Source organism: Onychostoma macrolepis, chromosome 20 (assembly GCF_012432095.1).
Source record: "Onychostoma macrolepis isolate SWU-2019 chromosome 20, ASM1243209v1, whole genome shotgun sequence".
In the NCBI taxonomy this organism is placed as follows: Eukaryota; Metazoa; Chordata; class Actinopteri; order Cypriniformes; family Cyprinidae; genus Onychostoma; species Onychostoma macrolepis.
The window spans coordinates 10,026,410-10,049,550 of NC_081174.1; the positions used below are offsets into that span (position 1 = coordinate 10,026,410).

General features: G+C 37.0%; 1 protein-coding gene across 4 annotated transcripts; it reads right to left on the bottom strand.

The window, feature by feature from the left end:
• Nucleotides 1-1,848: 1,848 nt before the first annotated feature.
• vamp4 (vesicle-associated membrane protein 4) lies at nt 1,849-22,969 on the bottom strand. Of its 4 annotated transcripts, none has more exons than XM_058756615.1 (9): nt 22,831-22,967; nt 19,189-19,287; nt 15,970-16,071; nt 12,204-12,250; nt 12,023-12,073; nt 9,533-9,633; nt 3,152-3,231; nt 2,970-3,021; nt 1,849-2,884 (listed from the first exon to the last, which is right to left on the bottom strand). In XM_058756615.1, the coding sequence occupies exons 2-9, from the start codon at nt 19,189-19,191 to the stop codon at nt 2,859-2,861; spliced, it is 462 nt and encodes a 153-aa protein (XP_058612598.1). In that variant the 5' UTR covers nt 19,192-19,287; nt 22,831-22,967; the 3' UTR covers nt 1,849-2,858. The 4 variants fall into 4 exon arrangements, with proteins under 4 accessions (XP_058612598.1, XP_058612599.1, XP_058612601.1 ...); XM_058756616.1 differs by having other exon boundaries at nt 22,902-22,918; XM_058756618.1 differs by lacking the exon at nt 19,189-19,287 and having other exon boundaries at nt 22,902-22,969.
• Between the last annotated feature and the right edge of the window lie 172 nt (nt 22,970-23,141).

Sequence of the window (23,141 nt, forward strand, 5' to 3'; positions counted from 1 at the left end):
TGAACAGAAGAACCTTAGTTATGTAACTAATCGCTGACATGAAGAGCATCTCTCATTAAAGACTGATTGGGGAATTTGCTGACACACCAACAACATGCAAGGTAATTATTTCCATCCATATATGCACAAAACATTATGATATTATGACATCAAATCATGCGTCTTGGATCAGAATTACAAATTTTACCCAGACTTAGAAGTTAGTCAGAAACCACCAACACCCTATAATCACATAGCTGATAGTGATGGTGATTTTTGCACCTGCAAACAGTACTCACATTTCTCGGTAAAGCATAAAAAAGCATAGTTTCCTAATTTCTCGGTAAAGCATAGTTTTTACTTGTACTGAACTTTTATTTTCTGATACATTACGACTTCACTGGAAGTGATGAGCCACACAGGGATGGAGGATTATGGGAAAGCCTTGGATACTGGATGCTCATTGATTTTTCATCTACGACTACAGTATTTTTTTGCCCGTTTCTGTCCAATGGTCAGTACAGATGGAGTGAAGCTGTTTGACATGAACACATGGAAACCAGAGTGCATGACTGAGATGAGAAGAACAGACAGTTTTAAAAAATGCAGGAAAAGAGGGATAAAAGACTGAAAGAAATGTAATTCAGTATGAGGAATGCAATGATACTTAAAAGGGAATGAAAACAGACCTAAGGTGTAAAACTGAGAGCTGGTGTTTGAATGAGAACTTTAAGGGCTGACCAGGGAGTTGATTTTCAACTTTAAAGAAGGAAATACAATACATCGTGCTATAAAAAGACATAAATGTGAAACAAAAACTGTTAGTTAAGACAAGCCATTTGCCTTGGTAACTATAGTTCAGGTTAAGAGTTACGCTGTTATTATTTGAAGCTATATAAAAAGGGAATCATGATATGTTCCATATACCCACTGAACATATTCTGAAGCATCAGCTAAGCCATGAAAACAAGAGTTAAGGGCCATTCTGTGGAGCCCATAAGTATTTCAATGCTTTTGCGTTCGCTCACTAAACTTTTGTATCCTCTCCCAAAAGGATTGGGTTCTCCTGAAAAACTTTGCATTCGCTCTCTTTTGCGTTCCTCTGAGAAACTTTGCGTTCGCTCGCAAAAATATTTGATCCTATATTTGAAACTTCCACGTTCACAGAGTTTCTTGGGGAGACTATGGAAGCCCATTTCTGCCAATGAATGTAAAAACATGGTCATTTTTTTTTCTCCCAATTGCGAGTTTACGTCTCGTAATTCAGACTTTTTTCAGAATTGTGTGGTACAAACTTGCAATTCTGGCGACTTCTCACAATTCTGAGATATAAACTCGCAGTTGTGAGTTAAGTCAGAATTGGAAGATATAAACTTGACTAATTTTCTCAGAATTTAACTTTTTTTTTTCTCAGAACTGCATGATATAAACTCAATTTTGAGGAACAATAATAGGAGGAAACAGGCTTCCATTGCAGACAGAGCACAAAAGCATGGAAATATAATTTTCCCTCCAATCTCAATTTTCAGTCTCAACTATTCACACACAACGTGTTTTCCATTTAAAAATTCAAGGCACAGGGCAGTGGAATAAAAAAAAAAAAAAAAGTGTTTTATAAAAATTGGACTTTTGCTTCAAATGCAAATTGGATGAATGCTTCAAAAGAAGCGAGTGCACAATGGTCAAATACGTCTATGTTTTAATGCGTTTCTGTGTGAACAAGCCCAGAGAAAATGTTCTGATTAGCAGTGTTTTGTGATTGTCGAGTCTTGCTTGATAAATGGCTTCTCCCTGTAATCCTGTCAAATCATGCCTGAATTAAAGACACCTCAATTCCAACGCAATGAATCAGATCAGATAAGATGCCCTTTAAAATCACTTTATTTAAATGCAAGATTATTTCACAGTCTCCCAATGGAAAGCCAGTGCTGACTTGTTTATGGAATAGATATTTACAAATAAATATAAGCAAAAAAAAAAAAAAGTCAGTAAAATAATACAGATTAAACAAGTGTACAGGTGCGTTCAGGTCACCTTGAGAAAGTCAACCAAATCTTCATCACACACAACTATTACATTACTGACCAATACAAGCGGTTAAAATTACACCAGTGAGGATAACTACAATTTTTACATAAACCATTTTACAAGCATGATAAAGTGTTAAAAAAGCTGAAAATAATTCCTTCATATCAAAATAACCAACAGAATTAACCACAGTCAATTAAAACTTTGTTGCCAAATATGCAAAAAACATTACAGCAGGTAATAGCAGCAAATATTAAGTAACATTATGCCCAATGTTTTGTCCATGTTAAAACTTTCAGGAGTCATACAAACAGATGATGACATCACAGCCATGGCACAGCGTCACATCATCAGGTTTCCTGTTTGGCCCCACCCACCTGAGAAGACAGTATTTCATAGACCTACCTATGTGGGAAATGGATCCAGTTTAATTGGGTATCATGGTGTAAGCGGAACGGCTCTGACGTCTAATTAACTATAAAGAGGACATCGAAATACCACCAGAACGCAGGGCTAAAATTTTTAATCCATGTTTCATTGCGTATAGTAAATCTTGAATTTACTGAATGCATATACAACAAAATAACCATTGTGTTTGTGCGCATACAAGAGATTGGTCTGCACCAGTGTTGTGCCTTCATTTTGAGAGCTTGATATGTTGTGTTGTCGTACACGCACAAATTTAACTCTGCCCCTGTTTGTTATGTTTCCAGACCCTGCCAAAATAGGCAAATACAGTGGGCAGCCCAACCCTGTGCAGCGCCCCCTCTGGTACGGAGGAATGACAGCAGAAAGATGAGGGAAAGGAAGGAGGAAGAGTACATCATGCCTCTTAACCTCCAGGCCAGACACTAGCGATACCTAAGGATCACAGGAACTGCAAAAAAAAAAAAAAAGAGGATGCAAAATCAGGATATGGTTAAATTCTTGTAAGCATGAAGTAGTATCTGGAGTGGACTTACTGATTATGATGAGGAGAAGGATGACAACCACCAATGCTACAATCATTTTCATCTAGGGATAGAAGAGAAAACCAAAGGCAAAAATTATATAGTGTAAAGGCACACCTTCAGGAAAATGATATATTTAATGTGGAAAATGTTATAGTTTCTGAACAACTAAAGCCATCGGGATAGAGGCTCACCTTCATGTCTCTCCACCACATCCTTCTGTGGAGATGCTTGGCTCTACTGCTGAATGCCGATGCATTGTCCGAAAGGCTTTCTGAAAATCATTTGACAAAAGAGGATCAGTACTAAGGTTAACTTCCATATAACTATAAACACTCCTGACCAACTGAGATTGTTTTGTATGGATTATATTCGTCTCCAGGAGAGGCTTGTTGACTTTCATAATGCTGTTTTGGGATGTTAAGATCTCTTGCAACATGTGGGACCAACTAAAACATGTCCAGCCTCATTAGTGCAAGAACAAGAATCAATAAAGTTGAGCTCATACCAGCTGCCATTCAACAATACCGCAGAGAATGAATGTGTGTACAGCCAGAAAGATACAAAGAACACAGGTGCAGACGATTTCTTTGCATCTAGCCTTAAAAATTAGGGATCAGTCTTTAGGTTCAACTTTAGCACAAAGACAGTATTGCAGTCAACATGTGGAAAACATTCCCCTTAGTGAGTGGCAATGTCTTCCAGATGCTGCACTATAAAGCTACTTGTTCTCTATTTGCTAACAATGCGTTGCAATTTCTGCAAGGAAGCCAAATTGCAGTAATTATAATAAACAAAGAAAATGGATTTGAGCTCAGAACAGTCCTGTTTTGACTTTATACTGACATGTAAAGATACATCATGTAACAACACGTACATTTAACAATAATGTAACATTTCTGTATCAACTATGTTGTAAATGTTCAGCAGCAAACAGGATTTTCTTTTTTTCAATTCGATGCCAGTCAAGTTTTATTTTAGTATAGTTTATATACTATTATAGGATTGATTCATATTTTAAATTTGTCATTTTGTTGGTTTGTTTTTTCTAATATTTTTACTAGCTTCATTTTTATTTGTTTTAGTTTACACTTCAACTTATTTATATGTTATATATTTCAGTTAGTTCCCAAAACTAGGGATGCACCGATATGAAAATTTTGGCTGATACCGATAACCGTTAATTCTATATAAATGAAATCCGATAACCGATATGTTGGCCGATAAATCTAAATACAAATTTTTATGTTATTTTTGAGAGCCTGATTACAAAAGAAAGTCACCATTAAATGCCATTAAACACTTCAACATAAATCAAACAAAGCAGCCTTACAAATAAATAAAACACTGCTTAAATAATTTAATAAAAGTCACTGAACATTACATGTAAAAAAACAAAAAAAAAAAACAAATCATGTACCATGGATAAATTAAACGGAATAGCCTCTGCACCGACAATTAAATCATAAAAATAAAAGTGGTGGTTATTATTATTATTAATATATCAATGATTTTGTAAAAGTATCTTAAATTAATACCACTGTTTCAAATAGCAGCATGCAGTTTTAGCTGCGTGCGCTGCTGAAGAGCTGAATGAACACCGGTAAACTGAAGCGCTTATTATTTATACAACATAAACATAATATTATAACTTATATATGCACAAAAAGACGCAAATGCGCGAGTCACACGCTAATGAGATGTGATGCTCTTGGCTCTTCCCACAATAACACGCTGAAACGTGACAAATTAAACCAAAGAATTCACAACGTTTTATTATAATAGTGTTCTCATTATGATATTATATGATAGTCCCAATCACTGTTATTAATGTTGTGCATTGCTGTTCGAGCTGGGTGCGCTGAAACTGAAGAGCTGAATGAACACTGGTAAACTGATGCGCTTTGCTGGCAGCTTATTTAACTCAAGGAAACGAATCATATATGAGATTAATCAGCTATTTATACAACATAAACATAATATTACAACTTATATATAAAATGCACAAGTAAACTCGAACTAAGTTACGTGCTAACCAGAATGTAACTTCTGTTGTGGATGCGCTCTCCCCACAACGACCCGCTGAAACATGACAAATTAGACCAAAGAATTCAAACGTTTTATAATAATATGTTCTCATTATAATATGGTAGTCCCAATTATATAGGCCTAGTTATTAATGTTGTGAGCTGCTGTTTGAACTGTATGCGCTGAGCTAAAGATGATCACAGAAGCGATCTATTAACTTAACCAAACAAATTCTATAGGCTTATGAGATAAATCAGATATATATGCATAAAATAAACACAATATTACAACCTACAATTGCACAAAAGGCTGCAAATGCACAAGCGAACTTAACTGTGCTAGTCATGAATGTGTAGATCCGTAGTGGATGCGCTCTTTCCGTAACAACGCGTTAAAACATGGGCGCACAAATATTCCATTAATTATTTAACAGTAATGTTCTCATTATAATATGACAGATGCTGCACATGTTGCACTTCACTGTATTTTCCTTTTTGAAATGATTCCAATTAGGGTTGTCACGATACCATAAAAATGTCTTACGATACTATGCCAGCTGAAGTATCACGATACCATGCAGTATTGTGTTAATTTAAAATTCAATTCTACAAAATAAATAAATAGATGTAAGAGAAAACAGACAATATTATTCTCTGAATACTTAATGTGAATGAATGACTGGCTATTGTTATCCATGAAATGATCTAAACAAAACTCATCTTAGCACTGCACAGAAGCAGCATGGAGTGACATTTAGATGTGGCATTTATACATAATTGCATAAATAATGTTATGAGATTAGTGTTTTAAATACTAAATTCTGAATATAGAAATATGTTGGAAAATAATGTAATATGCCTACTTTTAGATGGGAAACTTAAAAACGGCCAGCAGGTGGCAGAAGTTCGTGATTGAATCACTGAGTCATTCAAACGATTCTTTCAAAACGGCTGAATCCTTCAGGAGCGAATCAAATGACTGTTTTATGAATGGCTCAGTGAATCAGTGATTCGCCCAAATCAACGCGATTTGGATTCGAACAAACGAAACAAAACAGCACTCTTGCTCGTGTCGTATTGCCGAACTGTCAGGAGCATTTTTTGTTCTTGTATCTTGAAATTTCGAGTTAGCAGCATGTATATTAAAACATAACATTATAAATGAATAAACAAAATATACATAATGATTGATAAGAACCAAGTGCAAAGCCGCTATGCTGATGAATGGATTTGCATTCGTGATCGCAAAGATGCTTCCAGAAACGAACTATTACACCTGTTCTAGAAGTGGTCAAATTAATTAAACTGTGAGAATACTTTCTTGTAAGATATTATGATGTTGAACAAGTGATGCTTGAGCTGCTGTTTTTTTTAAATGACATAAGATGGTCAGAATCAGACCCTTTCTTCTGATAAACTGCAGCATGAACAACGACGTGCAAGTGCGACTTCCCATTGCAAACTGAACTGAAGCATTGGGAAACACTCAGCACCATATAACGCGTAACGTTATACACAAAGCACAGCAGAAAGACAATTGGCAATCAACTTGTAATGTTTCTGCTGGCATGCATGTTCAAATTAACGTTTTAAACAGTGTTCTTGCCGTGCATACAACATATCTTACGGTACCATATGGACGATACTACCGTTTAAAAAATGCAATGGCACCGCGGGTATTTTTAAGCTTTAGTATCGCGATACTACCGTAGTACCGGTGTATCGTGCAACCCTAATTCCAATAATATTTCAAGCAATTAAAAACCATAAAAAAAAAAACCATGGCGAACAGTGCCTCTGCAGGAAATAATGCGTTATTTACCGGCTTTAATATTAGAGGTCGACCGATACTGGATTTTACCGATACCGATAGCTAGATTGGACCACACTGGCCGATACCGATTAATCAACCGATAGTTTTCAAAATGGATACTGAAAGAGAGCTAGTGCTTTACTATTTAAAAAAAAAGCAGCAACAGTACTGAACCATACTTTGTAAATGAATAAAAATATTAATATTATTTACTATATTGATCAATAAAGTTATTTCATAGTTTGCTAATGTTAAAAGAAGAAACTTTAAAATTTAAAAATGTAGCCTATTAGTAGCTAATAGTGAATGTTGAAATGAACACACTAACAAGGAACAATACTTCTACAGTTTTCATATATAGGGTCTCTAAGACAGCTCTATTCATTTATACTGTTATCAGCACATGTTGAAGTAGATTCGTCTCTTGTCTCTGAGATAATATGCGCTGTTAATGCAGCATTAGAAAACTCCGTCAGTTTTTTTACTTTCACTTTCTGTATGACTGAAGTTAAGACGTTCACCGGCATAACTATTGCGCAAAGTTTGCACGTTGCTTGTGTGATATCTATTGGCTCACCTTCATGGTTTAAAACTACATGAATACATGAAAGAGGAATCAATTCGGTATGCCGCACTGTCTGAAACACGTACGCTTGTGCGGCGCTTGGTGTCTTGCGAGTACAGCGCAAGTAACGAATTGAGTTCTGTTTCGTTTCTTCTTGTGGTTTTAAATAGATTGAAGGTGTAAATTGGCAAATTAATTTGCGAATCACATGCCGAACGGTGGGGTCTGGACCTGGTCCGTATATCACGGATCAACTGCGATCCGTTTAAGCCCTATGACAGATCAGAGCAATCTTTTATTTACTAATTTAACCATCGTCAAATTGCTACTCTATATCAATCGCATACAACGAAAATAAAGAGTAATTAGAAAAATCATTTACGCACAATAAATAACAGAGCGTCATATCTATACACATTTTCCCCAGAACTTTCTCGCGACCCGGTAGGAATTCTTCCACGGCCCGGTAGTGGGTCGCGACCCGGTGGTTGGGGACCTCTGCTCTATATGAAGCATACAGACTTTATTAGAGCCACAAAAAGACAAACGTTTTGCTGAAAAATGCACAATACATAATTTATAGCCTAGGGTGAAGTCATTATACATTCACAACGATTTGGGACAAATATAATGTAATTTCATAGAAAACTATGTGAATGGCGCTCTGTTCCGCGGCAGGCTTTTCTGTCGGCCGCATTTAAATGCGCGTCTGGAGTTTCCAGCTCTGTGCACCGCGCAGTGTCACGTGTCAAAATAAACAACATGCGCTGTCAGTGATTTCCGCCTCTAGAGGCCGCTCTCGTACTGTATAATGCCAGCGGACCCTTCTCAGCCACTCCAGCAACGGTTGCAAACCGGAAAACTATCGGCATGGATTTTTGCCGATAACCGATAGTTGTGGCAATCAACTATCGGTGCCGATTAATCGGCAAAACCGCTGAATTGGTCGACCTCTATTTAATATATCGGCCAAATTGCCTTATCGGTTCGATAACGATAACAGAAAAAATTACATTTATCGGCCGATACCGATATGGTGGCTGATATATCGTAACATTTTTCTTCATCTTTCCTCTAAATTTTTATATAATGTGTACATTTAATTTTTACAGCATTATTTAAAGTAATGAAAATGATTTTTAATAGTTGACACTTCATTCCACTGAATTTAATGCACTTGGCAGAACACTGACACGCTAAAATCACAACATAATTTAATATAATGTAATATTAAATTATTTGAGCACCCAAGCAGCTTAAAACAGTCACACTGGCTTAACCAATGGAAACCAAAATAACTGAGGTGTGGAAATTACACAAGTCACCTCTTTTATTTTCCTCTTTAAAATCAAATCAATGCAAAACTGCTCATACTTGAACTCTGAACACAGTGGCTCCTGTTACATTGGCCTCACAAACAATCATCATGCACGTCTATAGCTAAATACAAAAACAGGACCAGACATGTGGCTTTATCACAGGAACGCTGTGCTTGAACCTGCTTTACTTCATTTGACTCCAATACTTGATTTTATGAGACTAGTAACTAATCTCAGATCAGCTTGAAAACAAAACCATCTGCAAACATCTTGTGCACACAGGTGGTTTATTTTTCACATCTGTGCCTAAAACGAGAAAAATACCACACCATCTTGTGGGACACAGGACATTTTATAAACTATCCTGCCCACTTGTCCCAAGGCAGTTCACAAACGGAAAAACAGAAATGGGACATGACTCACTAGAGGTTCAGGTATTATGAAATATGAAATTAACAGAAGGGTTTATTCATATGGCACTGGAATTCAAAACACCTTCCCACAGTTCTCTGGGTCAGCTACTGAATAATAGTTTGTTTACACATGGCTTCCCAATCTATTCATGCTCTAACATAAGCCCTGAAATGAATCACATAAGCTTTAAAAGAATCAGAGGACGATTTGCAAAACAACTGAATTCAATTAAACTGCAATATTTGGGAAGCTAATATTTAAAACCCTTCATATTTCCACCCAGATCAAGAAGAAACTCGAACAGGTTTTTAACTTCAGAAGATGTGCTGTTCAAAAACTCTAATGTTTCATGAATCATTTCTGTCTTGATTCCTATGAATCCAACCAAATCACAAAGTGCTTAAGGATTCACAGTGATCTGTCCATGTCTATCTTACCAGATTTATCCTGCAGCTCGTCCAACCGTTCCCCACGTTCGATCACTTTGGAGATGTTCTCCTGCATGACGTCAATGACCTCATCAACCTGAGACTGCACCCTGAAGGGCCATCGAGACAGAGAAGACAACATGAGAGGAACAATCTGGTGTTTCCATTGATTCAGCAGAACATTTTTACAGCTTAGGAGCACATGTCCGTGTCCGTGATTCTAATATTTCTAAGAGAACCGCTCGGGATTAACCAAGATATCATTATGACTACGATCTGTTGACCTTGCAATGTCGAGGGGAGGTGAGAACGTTTCGCTAGACATGGTCTAGACACATCCAAATAGTTTGAACTATTTGATCTCATAATCGTGACATGCAAAGGACGCACTAAATAGCTTGTGAGGTATTTAGCTGCTCTCATACACCTGGCACAAGGGGTTGGCATGGCTTTGAGACACAGGTTACACTGTGAATGAACTGAGCACAGGATGTTTTGACTCTTGAATCTGTACTTGGATACCCGCCTAGGACAACACACCATGATCTGCGCCAAACGGCCATTCTGGCAGAACCTCGCACATTTCTTGCACCTGGGAGGGTACCTGCCATGTGAGGTTCACCTTCGACTTCAAAACCCCACAGATACTAATGAGGTAACCTCAAGAATCAAAGACTTCCATGGAAAGGCAAAAACAGAAAACATTATGGAAATTTCACTTTCCAAGGGTTCTCTATTAAAAATTCCATTGTTTTATGTGTTACTTCGCAGTGCAGTGCATGGTTACGTAAACCTGGTGTTTTGTGGCTGCTTGCACTGGGCGAAGCGCCCCTGGGTTTCCCTTGGGAGAATTACTGCAGTATATTAGTATGTACCAAATTTCAAAACAAAGGACAAAGAAAGGCTCACACTCTGGCTACTAGAGCTACATCAGTACAGAGATTTTTGAATATTGGGAGTAGCTGTTTACTTTCGCCTGCAAATATTATGTTGTGTCATAGAAACCCAGATGGTCACAGTGTTTCCCTTTTCGGACGGGAGGTATGTTTGTGGGTGGGTGTTTTCACAGATGTCATTATAAGGAGTTACATAAACTCTGCAAGAGACAAGGGCATGGGCAGTGCCTGCACAGTCAATAACTATGATTTCCAAAACACACTGCCAATGGAAATTATCTGTCTCCACATTTCTGAACTGAGCTCATCCTAGTATTTGGAAATCCCTAATTGTTCGATTCTGCACATTGAAGGAAGGACCCAGGCTGTATCAGAAGAGCAGAAATTCGTGGACACTTTGTTGTAGTCAAGACCAACTCATTCACAGTCGAGTTCAAGAACATATTTTCATGGACTTGATCACAGTCCTCTAGGCCAAATCCAAGACCATATGTGACCCTGGACCACAAAACCAGTCTTAAGTCGCTGGGGTATATTTGTAGCAATAGCCAAAATTACATTGTATGGGTCAAAATGATCCATTTTTCTTTTATGCCATTAGGACATTAAGTAAAGAGCAAGTTCCATGAATATATTTTGTAAAAAAACAAACAAAATTTTTTTATTTTTGCTTAGTAATATGCATTGCTAAGAACTTAATTTGGACAACTTTAAAGGTGATTTTCTCAATATTTTTATTTTTTTGCACCCTCAGATCTCGGCCAACTATTGCCCTATCATTACAAACCATACATCAACGGAAAGCTTATTTATTCGGCTTTCAGATGATGTATAAATCTCAATTTTGAAAAATTAACCCTTATGACTGGTTTTGTGGTCCAGGGTCACATATTTTCTTGGTCTCAGTCCTTTAGTTCATGCCCAAGACCATATTTTCATAGTCTTGTTCTTGACCTGGACTGGACCCTCTGTTGGTCTCGACCCTCTTCTGGATTGGCCTTGACCTGGACTCGACCCTCTTCTGGTGTCGGTCTTGACCTGGACTGGACCCAATACTTGTCTCACTCTTGACATGAGGTGCTTTCGCACCGTGTAGTTTTAGGAACTCAGTTCTAAGAACTAGCCAGCATGGTGGTTCCTAGAGAACCAATTTCTCCCTCTGGCCATTTTCCTGGTTACATTCATACCAGCAGCAGGAACTCTGAAGCGGCCGTCAGCAACGTCTTTATTAGCAGCATTTACAAACATGAACAACCAGTGAATGGAGAATGAAGTGATAAGAGTTGTTTTTGTTGTGTGTCTTGGGTTTCGTGATAATGGAGAATTTACGCGATTGAAAGAGAATGAAAATCTGACTAAATCTCCTATGATGACTTAAATATCATCGATGCTGAGAAAAGAACAAAATACTGCAGACAACAGGTAAATGCCGTTATTGCTTTTTTCCATGTTCTTGGAGTAAATATTTTTACATGGCTTTAAAAAATGCCAGGTAATCAGTGTTTAGTATGCGTTTGACCAATCAGGGTTGGCAAAGCAATGTAAAAAGCAATGTAAAAAATTGGGCCAGCTGAAAAAATGAATCCTACAAACGTATACGTACTGTCTAATTTTGTCATTTTGGCCTCCAAATCTTGGTCCTGTTGGGCCTCTCCTGCAACAAAAAAAAACAAACAAACTGTCATAAACATCTTTGCTGGGAAAACTGCATGCAAACAAAAATTGCTGCTTAAAGACCTGTTTATTTGTCAATGCATGGATGATTATGCAAACTACAGACTCACAGGAAAAAGTCCTCCTCTTCATCCGAGTCTTCCTCTAGAAGGTTCCTCTGCAAGTTAAGGAGATGAGGGTGTCAGTTTGGTCAGCGCTGGTGCAGGCTGGGTTTAATCTAAAATTCCATCTGAACTGAGACCAGGTGTTTGACATAAGAGTGACCAGACTGAGACTCATAAAGATCTTATTGTGAAGTATACAGTCGTCTGCCAGACGTGAAGGACAACAGAACCCTTTGAAAGGCACAATGTGGGCACAGCATGTGACGCAGTATTCCCGGAACGGAATTCACCTGGAGAACACAAACTCCTGCACTGCATTTGTGCCATCTGATCTTTTGAGCAATGAATCACATATCAGGAGGCATCTAGTTGACCTTCCATTGGTTTTGTTGTAACGTCCATGATTGATCACATTAAAAAAAGAAAAAATAGACTATATAGAGAATGTGAAGCTGACGTCACGCCGCCTTGAGTTCTGGGAAACTGCTTTGTTTATCCGCCATACTGAGAGGATCGTGCTGTCGTTCCGCTATTGAGTTTAGGGAATTATTGTTATTAGTATCATTTCTGTTGTGATTGTGAAAAATGTCACCATTGTATATCATTCATGCTCCATCGAGAATTGCAAAAGTAACAACAGTACTCGTTCTGAGAGAAAATTGGACAGTGCAGCATGTTTTTTCACCTTTTCGCAGTGTAAAAGCCCCAATAGAAGCAGGTCGCGGAGATGACAAGACGACGCCAGATAGTAAATCTATTAATAATGTCACCGATTAACCCACTGCCTGTCACTCAATAAAAGAATCACATTGTTGCGTGTTTTTAAAAGTTTGGTTTAATAATTAATGTCACCTTTGCTAGTATGATTCTCAATTGGCTTGTGAATTAGCAAACTTGAACAGGGACATAGGGCTTAATACAAATGTTGCTTAAGGTACCAAGATAGTGATAAGATAAAATTGAAAAGCATACTATGTGCAGATACACATAAGCCCAAAATGTGAACGCAACGTGTTTTCCTCTCGTGCACCAACAGTATTAAAGCCCACATTCTGTACACACCTTGCTAATAAAGCATAGTGCAGAAAAACCGACGAACCCAAAATATGATCTTTAAATACTGTCTGTCTTAAAGCATAAGTGTTTATTACTATTTTCTACAGGGAGGAAAACGCTTGACGTTTAAACAAGTTGCGTTAATATTCTGGGCTCGTCTGTATGTCTTTTATCATCACTGTCTTAGTACATTAAATCAGCATTTTAAAATGCTACAAAACTGTTCACAAGCTTCCAGTGATTTAATTTTAGTTATCATTTGTTGAAATAAATATAAGCATACAGTGTGCTTGTGTCTGTTGAATGTGATCCACAATCTCTGATTCTCCTCCGTGGCCATGGAAAAATGAATATACCGTACATGGAAACATTTAAATGATGAAGTATAATTGTTGTCAAACAAAGAAATGGACCGACTTCTGTCAGCTTGTTGAACGAACAGTTTATTTGGATAATCTACCATATGATGGCTGAAGCAGCAGCGGGCGTCCAGGAGGCGACACTGTTTTCAAGCTATTCAGATCAACATTTTAAACGAAATTCTCCAAAACTTAAGAGATAAAAATCAAATTATAATGCGAAGGGATAAACTAGCTTCTCTTCCCTGCAAACAATCCAATGAAGAATGTGAATATTTAACTTAAAGGCAAAAACAAAACAAAAGATAAGCAGGTATTGTATTAATTTCAGCATTTGCAGCAGAGGGTGATCCTCTCAAAACGGCTTCACATTCTCTATAGACATCTTTTTTTTCTATGCATGCAATGTGTTTAAAAAAAACAACTGAAACTGAATTATGATGTACATTTAGGCTACCATTTCATTTTGCTGCCCAATATCTAGGGGTAATTCATGAAACTTACTAATGTCTCAGAGTGCAAAGTTTGGTGGTTTTAAAGCATTTTAGGATTGATTCTTATCGTTATATATAAGAACTGACATTTTTGGGTCTGGACTCTATCTGCTGGGTTTTAGGAAAATTCATATAAATGATTCCGTATAAAGGAAATGAGTTCTTGACATTAGATTTCATGTTGTGACTGCAAGTAACCCTGCAACTGCTCACTTCCAATTGGCCCTTTACTAGGGGATATTTAAACACAAGAACCAGGTCCTTTCTTGGGTCACGGTCAACAGTGTTACATAATCGGCACGTGGAAAGCCACATTCATCTTCACTCTATTGCACATACTTGTTTTCTCACTGCTGCTGAATTCAAGCTTCGATGTGAGGCAAATTAGAAGAGACTTTTCTTTGGATGTGCTAAAGTCTGAACCATCCAACGTATTCTCCCAAACATACATCAGTCAGGAGTTGTACCCAAGTGAAATACACAAGGTTATCATATCCTGGCATTGACTTATGGGCTTTTGACTGTAAGGTCTGGCAGGGTTTTTTTAAATGACTCTCTAGGACTGGCAGAAGATGGAGACATTGAATGTTAATTATGAAATCTGTACTGACAGGTTCTTGGGAAGGGCTCTGCTAGTTTATTACCCCCTGCCTGAGCTAATGCCTGTTATATCATGACATTAGTCTTCACTTTCAAATAATCTTTTCTGTTCTTTTCCATTCAGTGCCTGACTTTGATGATCAAATATAGATTTATTGTTAGTGGTACTTGCAATGGCAATTTGACTCACACTACCATTCAGAAGTTTTTAAAAGAAGTCTCATATGCTCGCCAACTGCATTTATTTGATTAAGAAAAACAGTAATATAGTGAAATATTATTACAATTATATGAACTGTTTTCTAATTCAATGTAATCTAAAATGTAATTTATTCCTGTGATGGCAAAGCTGAATTTTCAGCATCATTACTCCAGTCTTCAGTGTCACATGATCCTTCAGAAATTATTCTAATATGCTGCTCAAGAAACATTTCTTATTGTTAGCAAAGTTAACAGGAGTTGTAATGCTTAATTTTTGCAGGATTCTTTGATGAATAGTATTTATTTTTAAATAGAATTTTTTTTAAATGAACATTATAAATGTATTTACTGTCAATTTTGATCAACTGAATGCATCCTTGCTAAGTAGAATTATCAATTTCTTGAGAAAAAAAAAAGAAAAAGGAAAAAAAAAGAAAGAAAAGATTTTACCCAATGGACAATAAAACAGCCAAAAAAATCCATTAACTTAAAATGAAGAAGAGACCCCACCACCCTCAAAACCCTAGCATTACGGCAGTGACTTTGGCCAAAAACACTTTTTTTTTCCTTCATTTAAGGATCTAGTTTACATATGTCTGTTTATTTCTGCAAAATCATGTTGTATTATATTTTAGTTATTTTGTATATTTTTTCTCCATCGGTTTAATTTCTTTTCCACCACAAATCCACTGCTATTATGACTTGAGGTAACTGCTTATCGTTGTTAAGAACAAACTGCTCTCTGAAGATTGTACAACAGAGTTGAAATGCGGTGTGTGATTTTGTGTAATAGCATGAACACTGGTGTTTTAGATGGGCTGTTATATAAAGGAGATTTTTTGTGGTCTGCAGACACTGATGAACATGAGGAGAGAGCTGTTTACTCTTCCTGTAAACAACATAAACAGATCACGGAGCACAATGGGGTTGTAAAAGTGCAGAAATATGCAAGTCTGGCTCTAATCAGCTAAGAGCATCTTTAGACCTCTCATCTCCAAGTTGTCATCACTTCCAGGTAATCTATATGGTAAGAACTGACTCACTGTTGCTTCAGTGACTTACCCGCTCACTGTGAATGGAGCCGGTGACCTCATCATCATTCAGATGCCGTTTAAATTTAGGGGGCATGCTGGGATCGAGCTGCTCCTCCCTCTCTGGCTCCCTCTGCAGGCAAACACAGGAGTGATTGATAAGGTTTATAAATCTCTTTCTTCACACATAATAAAATAATTTCATCCCAAATAATATAGTTCATTAGCTTAAAAGTAGGATGGGTTTGGTTGACTTTTGCTAAGCACCATAGCAATCTGGGAATTACTACAGAATTCAACTGTCACAGATGTGCGTTTAGCAGCTAAGAGATCCAATCAAATTTTAGAGCTGGAACTATCTGTTCTTTATGTGTTAATTTAGACCAGACTGTGACTTAAGAGAAAGCTCAATAATAATGGCCACATATCGGAGCACCGGTCTGTTGGTCGGTTCATTAGACTGAACTCTGGGCCATAAAAGCTGCACAACTTTTAAGTAAATCTAGTCATAATTCAGACTTGGGGAGAGACCACCCCGTTATATTTAACTCGTTTGGTCATGGGGATCAATCTAGCCACACCGATTGAAATGTGCTGCTTGCAAACATCAAACAGAGCAGTTAAAGACGAGCTCCAGCAATTGATGTGAAAGTCATAAAGTTCCTCAAAGTGTATTTGCTTTAAATTCACACAGCAGTTCATTTATGGTTAAACCATTTGGTCGTTCTTTTACAAACCTGTTGCCTATAGCTTTGAAGTCACAGCAGGTTTTCATCTTGAAACTATCAGGCATATAAACTTAACCTTTACCAATGGAATTACAATGACAGGTCGTCATACAGACCTTCTGATTGACGCTCTCACATTGATCATAAATGTCATCTTGAAATTGTAGCTTGCCTAATTCTATATTTAGCCTATGTAATTTAAACAAAACCATAATAATAACAGCAATATTCACTTAAATACATATGTGCTATGAAAAAGACTGCACAGGGACTTCTAAGAAAACTATAGAGCGGTGCAGTGATGACAGATTTTTGTAGGCCAACTCGAAATTAAGCATCACCCTGTTTCCCTCGACAAAAAGCCGTTGGCCATTTTCCCCTGGCTTTTGATTCACTGCAAAAAATATGCTCTGTAACCAACGAATGGTTATAATTCTTATATGTTTTGTTAATCAAGATCTTCTCTCATGTTCACAAATGAACACAATTTTTATGAATTTCTAAGCCTAAATACAATAGGTAGAAGTAAAAACTAACATTAAGGTATATGTTGTAGAATAAAAAGTGAAAATATCTTTATCTTTTGTACAACACAGACCTTATATAAGGTATTTCACCAAAAACCCATTAAAAAAACAAAAACAAAAAAAAACATTGACTTTGGGACAGTGGAACTGGAACTCATTTCCGGGTTTTAGGACTCATATAAACTAGGGCATTCTAGAAAAGAGTGCATGACTAATGCACATTACAATGTGACATAATACACTGACGCAGTGTTGTCACACTACTCTGATTAGGAAATTAGGGCTGCAACAACGAATCGATTAAATCGATAAAAATCGATTACTAAAAGCGTTGGCAACGAATTTCATAATCGATTCGTCGCGCGACGCGAGACGTTTGATTATTAAAAAAAAAAAAAAAACTTTAGTTGAGCGCGGAGCGGAGTGAACACACTCGGTCTCTCTCGCGCACGGATGGTAGCAGAGTTTGGCGCCTCATAAATAAAAAATTTAAAAAAAAAAGTGAAAAAATAAAAAAATAAAAAAAACGAGCGGAGGTAGAGGAAAGATACATAGCGGAGGCAGAGAAATCCGTGCGACCCAAGTCATCCGAGGTGTGGGAGCAGGGGCGGCGTTTGCGTATGGCAGAGTATGGCAGTTGCCATACCCTAGCCCAGTCAGGTGCTGTGAAAAATTATCCAAACTTGAGTCGCTTATAATTCGTTTTTATTATTTTAAATCAGAGTTTTAAAAATAGTAAACCAATGATAAGCACTAAAATAACTTGTCAGTAAAACTTCGTAACGCCATTGGATCATCGAGCTCTCAGCGAGACCTCGTAACTTCACCCCGCCTCCGTTCAGATTGACGCGCCGCGCACAGCCTGGAGAAGATGAGATCTCTGCTTTTATCCACTGCAAGGGTGAATAAATAATTGGTGTTTGAATAGTACAGCGTTTTCTTTACTCAAACACTATGTCAGTAAAGGATAATGTTTTTGTGTGTTTGAAGAGTGGAGAAGAATTAGTTATTTGCTGTCTATATCGTTTTAAATATCCTGTGCATTATGTGCATAAGCGCTTAATTTGAGATTTTGGCCAAGTGTATTAAACAACAAGAAAAACTATGCGCCCATATAGCTACAATCAAAGTTATATAACCTGTAAAAGTTGATGAAAGCATAATGCACTTGCTGCTTCAGATAACAGTTACAGCCGTTCTAATGACAGACAAAACACTCCATCTCCGTCATTCTCTGGTCAAAAACATTATTAACTCCATTTGAGCTTGATTTTCATATAATGTTAAGTGCAAGTGTCTGATACAATACCAACGCTAACGACGCAGTGTTGTTAAATTATTTAATTTTTGCACCCCAAAAGTCTATATATGTGGCAGATGTAAAGCATACATGTGTATGTTTTTTTGTGTTAGTCCATTTTTATTTTATTTTTATTATAACAGCTCAGGGATGTTCAAGGAGCAACATGTTTGTGCATTTTCTAAAGATTTTAGTTCTGTTTTTGAATAAAGGGTTGGAAATGAATGCTTTTCTTTAGTTTTTAAAAAAAAAATCTGATTCATCGATTAATCGAAAAAATAATCGACAGATTAATCGATTATTAAAATAATCGTTAGTTGCAGCCCTATAGGAAATACTAGCTTGTTACCAGAAAACTACACGATTTTACTTCTCACACTACTGAAAATGTTATTAGGCTGTAGTTAAATGTTGCATTTTCACTAGTTTTAGTGAGTTACTCCATAACACTCATTACTTGAGTGAGAAATATGTGATAAACTGTGCATTTATGGAAAAGGTGTTCCTGTAAATAATAGATGATCTCCTGAACAGATGTGCCTCTATAAAAAAAATTTTTTTTTAAATAAAACGCATTCATGAATTCTTGCTATTCTTAAGAAATATGATCTATTCTCTTCGTTAACAGGCAAAATAAAGCTGCTTCCTTCCTCCCCGCTGGACAACACACTCAACCCAGTCTCCATGTCTAGTACCATTGAGTCCACTGTCCTCTCTCTGAGACTGCTCTCTGCTTCTCTTGCTGGAAGAGCTGTCGGAAAACGGCTTCTCCTTTATCCAGGAGCACGGCAGAGCTTTTCCAGAAAGCAGGAGAGGGGGAAAGAGGGGCCGGGGACAGGGAACGAGAGGGAGGAAAGAGAAGGACACATGGGGTTTGAGAGAAAGAGCATGAAAAGGTAAACAAATAACGCCAAGACAGAGAGATAATCTAACCATCATCCATTGAGACCACTCTGATATATTTACTTTTTTAATTTAAGTTCATTTCTGTGTAAGAACAATTAATTAGGCCTAAAAGTGTAGATTAGCCATAGTTACAAACTGTCACTGAGTCAACCTTGTGTCGCTCCAAATTCTTGTTGTGCCAGCAATTTTTACATCTTAAATTTCACTTGCACTTCCCGATATCTAAACGTGGTGTGTCTCAGACAGGACACTAAAAAGTGGTAGTATGTAATTGATGGTATGATCAATGTGTGATTTTTACAATAGTGTAACTCCTAGGAAGATTTTAAGCGAATACTGTCATTAATTTCAGTCTGTTTCTCACACAAAAACATTTTGCAGCTACAGAAGATTTGAAATAGTGTACAAGCCATATGTACCACTTTTATCATGCTTTTTCTGTCCAACAGTAGTGGTTAGTAGAGGTCGACTGATTCATCGGTTTTGCCGATTAATCGGCACCGATAGTTGATTGCCACAACTATCGGTTATCGGCAAAAATCCATGCCGATAGTTTTCCGGTTTGCAACCGTTGCTGGAGTGGCTGAGAAGGGTCCGCTGGCATTATACAATACGAGAGCGGCCTCTAGAGGCGGAAATCACTGACAGCGCGTGTTGTTTATTTTGACACGTGACACTGCGCGGTGCACAGAGCTGGAAACTCCAGACTCGCATTTAAATGCGGCCAACAGAAAAGCCTGCCGCGGAACAGAGCGCCATTCACATAGTTTTCTATTAAATTACATTATATTTGTCCCAAATCGTTGTGACTGTATATAATGACTTCACCCTAGGCTATAAATTATGTATTGTGCATTTTTCATCAAAACGTTTGTCTTTCTGTGGCTCTAATAAAGTCTGTATGCTTCATATAGAGAGCTGTAATACAGATCATGCGTTCACTTTCCGCTTGCACTGTTTTTTTAAACACCGAACTTCAAACTCATTTATGACACACTGTTCATTCTTGAAGCAAACTTATGTCCGTTTGGTGATTAAATAAATTGTTTTAGACCGCCACTTGATTTGAACGCAAAGCGTCTGGTGTGTGTTTGTGTGTGTGTGTGTGATACCTCGGTGTTCTCCTAGACGCAGCGCTGCGCTTTTGCCCGGTGTGTGACTAACTTTTTTTTTTTTTTTGGATTAGATAATTATCAAGTGTTAAAAAATAGAAGCATAAGTGTGTGAGTACAAATACAATATCCATATGCATGTAATTTTAATGCTATGTCCTTGTGTAGATATTTAAAGATGGCCATCTTTAAGCATGACTGTTGAAATTAAATGGTAACATTTAACAATAAGAGTCCATTCGTAGCATTAATGAAAACTGTAGAAGTATTGTTCCTTGTTAGAGTTTTTTCACTTCAACATTCACTATAAGCTACTAATAGGCTATATTTTTAAACTTCTTTTAACATTAGCAAATTATGAAATAACTTTAATGATCAATATATTAAATAATTTTTTTTTTTTTTATTCATTTACAAAGTAAGGTTCAGTACTGTTGCTGCTTTTTTTTTTTTTAAATAGTAAAGCATTAGCTCTCTTTCAGTATACATTTTGAAAACTATCGGTTGATTAATCGGTATCGGCCAGTGTGGTCCAACCTAGCTATCGGTATCGGTAAAATCCACTATCAGTCGACCTCTAGTGGTTAGTATGAGTTATTGTTGCACAGAAATTACCTGCAAGAAGATTTTTCAAAATTTCTCCTGTAGTGTTCTACAGAAAATAATGACACTTTCTTAAATATTAGATATATATTACATATAATATTTTATATCTTACATATGCATATTTGATTAATTTACTACTCAAATTCTAAATTATAATATATATATATATATATATATATATATATATATATATATCAAGGTGCAAGTGAAATTACAGATGGTTAATTAAAACAATATGTGACCCTAGACCACAAAACCAGTCTTAAGTCGCTGGGCCATATTTGTAGCAATAGCCAAAAATACATTGTATGGGTCAAAATTATCAATTTGACTTTTATGCCAAAAATCATTAGGATATTAAGTAAAGATCATGTTCCATTAAGATATTCAGTAAATTTCTTACCAGAAATATATCAAAACTTAATTTTTGATTAGTAATATGCATTGCTAAGAACTTCATTTGGACAACTTTAAAGGTGATTTTCTCAATATTTAGATATTTTTGCACCCTCAGATTCCAGATTTTCAAATAGTTGTATCAAATATTCCATACATCAATATAAAGCTTATTTATTCAGCTTTCAGATGATTTCGAAAAATTGACACTTAAGACTGGTTTTGTGGTCCAGTGTCACATATGGAAATGAACAGATTTTATTTTTTTTTTTAAATCTGCAACAGTGCAATGGTTGGACAGATGGACAGATGGATGGATGGACGGATGGGAGACCATTTTCAGGTATATGAAACAGAGTTGGGACTGGGATGATAGTAAAGAAAACTGAAAGCAGAAATCTGGCCCTGCTGTTTCCAATGCAAACCACCAAACCCACAATGAGCATTCTGATAGCAGAATGTTTACAGACTTCACAAGTGATCAGACTGATTAAACCCTCACATGCGTAAGTTGTTACGGAACAGCTTCAATGGACAGCTCACAAACAATACTAACAAGTTAGGCATCATTCCAGTGTTTTCTCATCACGATTTAGAAACGCACAGGTCAGGGAACGGCTAAAAGAAACACTGAGATCACTAACACATGACAGGACTTTCATTATTCAGGAAACAAGACAATCAACAACTGCGGATTAATCAGAGACTGTTTGAATATCTGAGTCTAAACCAATGCCACTAACATAATCACTGAGCAGAGACGAAACAATGAAACTGATACAATATTCACTCACTTGTAAACAATAGGAGACTGAAAAACAACAATTACTTTATTTACTCATTCATTCATTCGTTAGAAATGCAAGTTATCGCGCTATAACGTGTATATACGGGCTTCAGAATGATGAGTTATTAATATTATTAAACCAAACAATTCTTAAATATACTAGTTTCCACTGAAGCACTCGACTGGCTGCATATTACCGATCATTTCTAATAAAACAGCTGATGTTACCGTCCAGCACCTGCTAAACTGAGCTTCATGCTAGTCAACACAACCACATAAACATACTGACCCTACAGGACGCTAGAAGATCGAAGCAAAGGACAAGACATGGTTTTGGGGAAAAAAACAGGCATGAAATCAAATAATCGTGTTTACATGAAGATTTGTGAAGGAATGGAAACGCTGAAGTAAAAACAGATGGAATGACAGCTAGCATGACCGCTAACACCTCTGGCTACATCGCTGACCGCTACACAGATACACAAGCACACGCACACAGGCCTCAAGAGCCACATCTCTGGCCAGTCTACCTCTGAGAGCTTGCTTTTGTCGATTCCTGTTCGGAAGAACCGCGTTTATAGTCCCGCTGACTGTGTCTCACCCGATCCTGATGCGTCCTGAGTGATGTCTCTCGCTCGGCTCTAAAGCGGAAGTCAGAACAGCTGGACGGATACTGTTTCCTGCAGACACTTCATTTGCTATTATAATATTAAAACATCATCTTGTAAAAAAAAAAAAAAAGGAAAATCATCGACATCTAATACAACAAATAGTATAAAAATCATCACCAGCAGCATTTAATAAAAAATGAACAAAAAAAAAAAAGTTTAAAAATCATCAT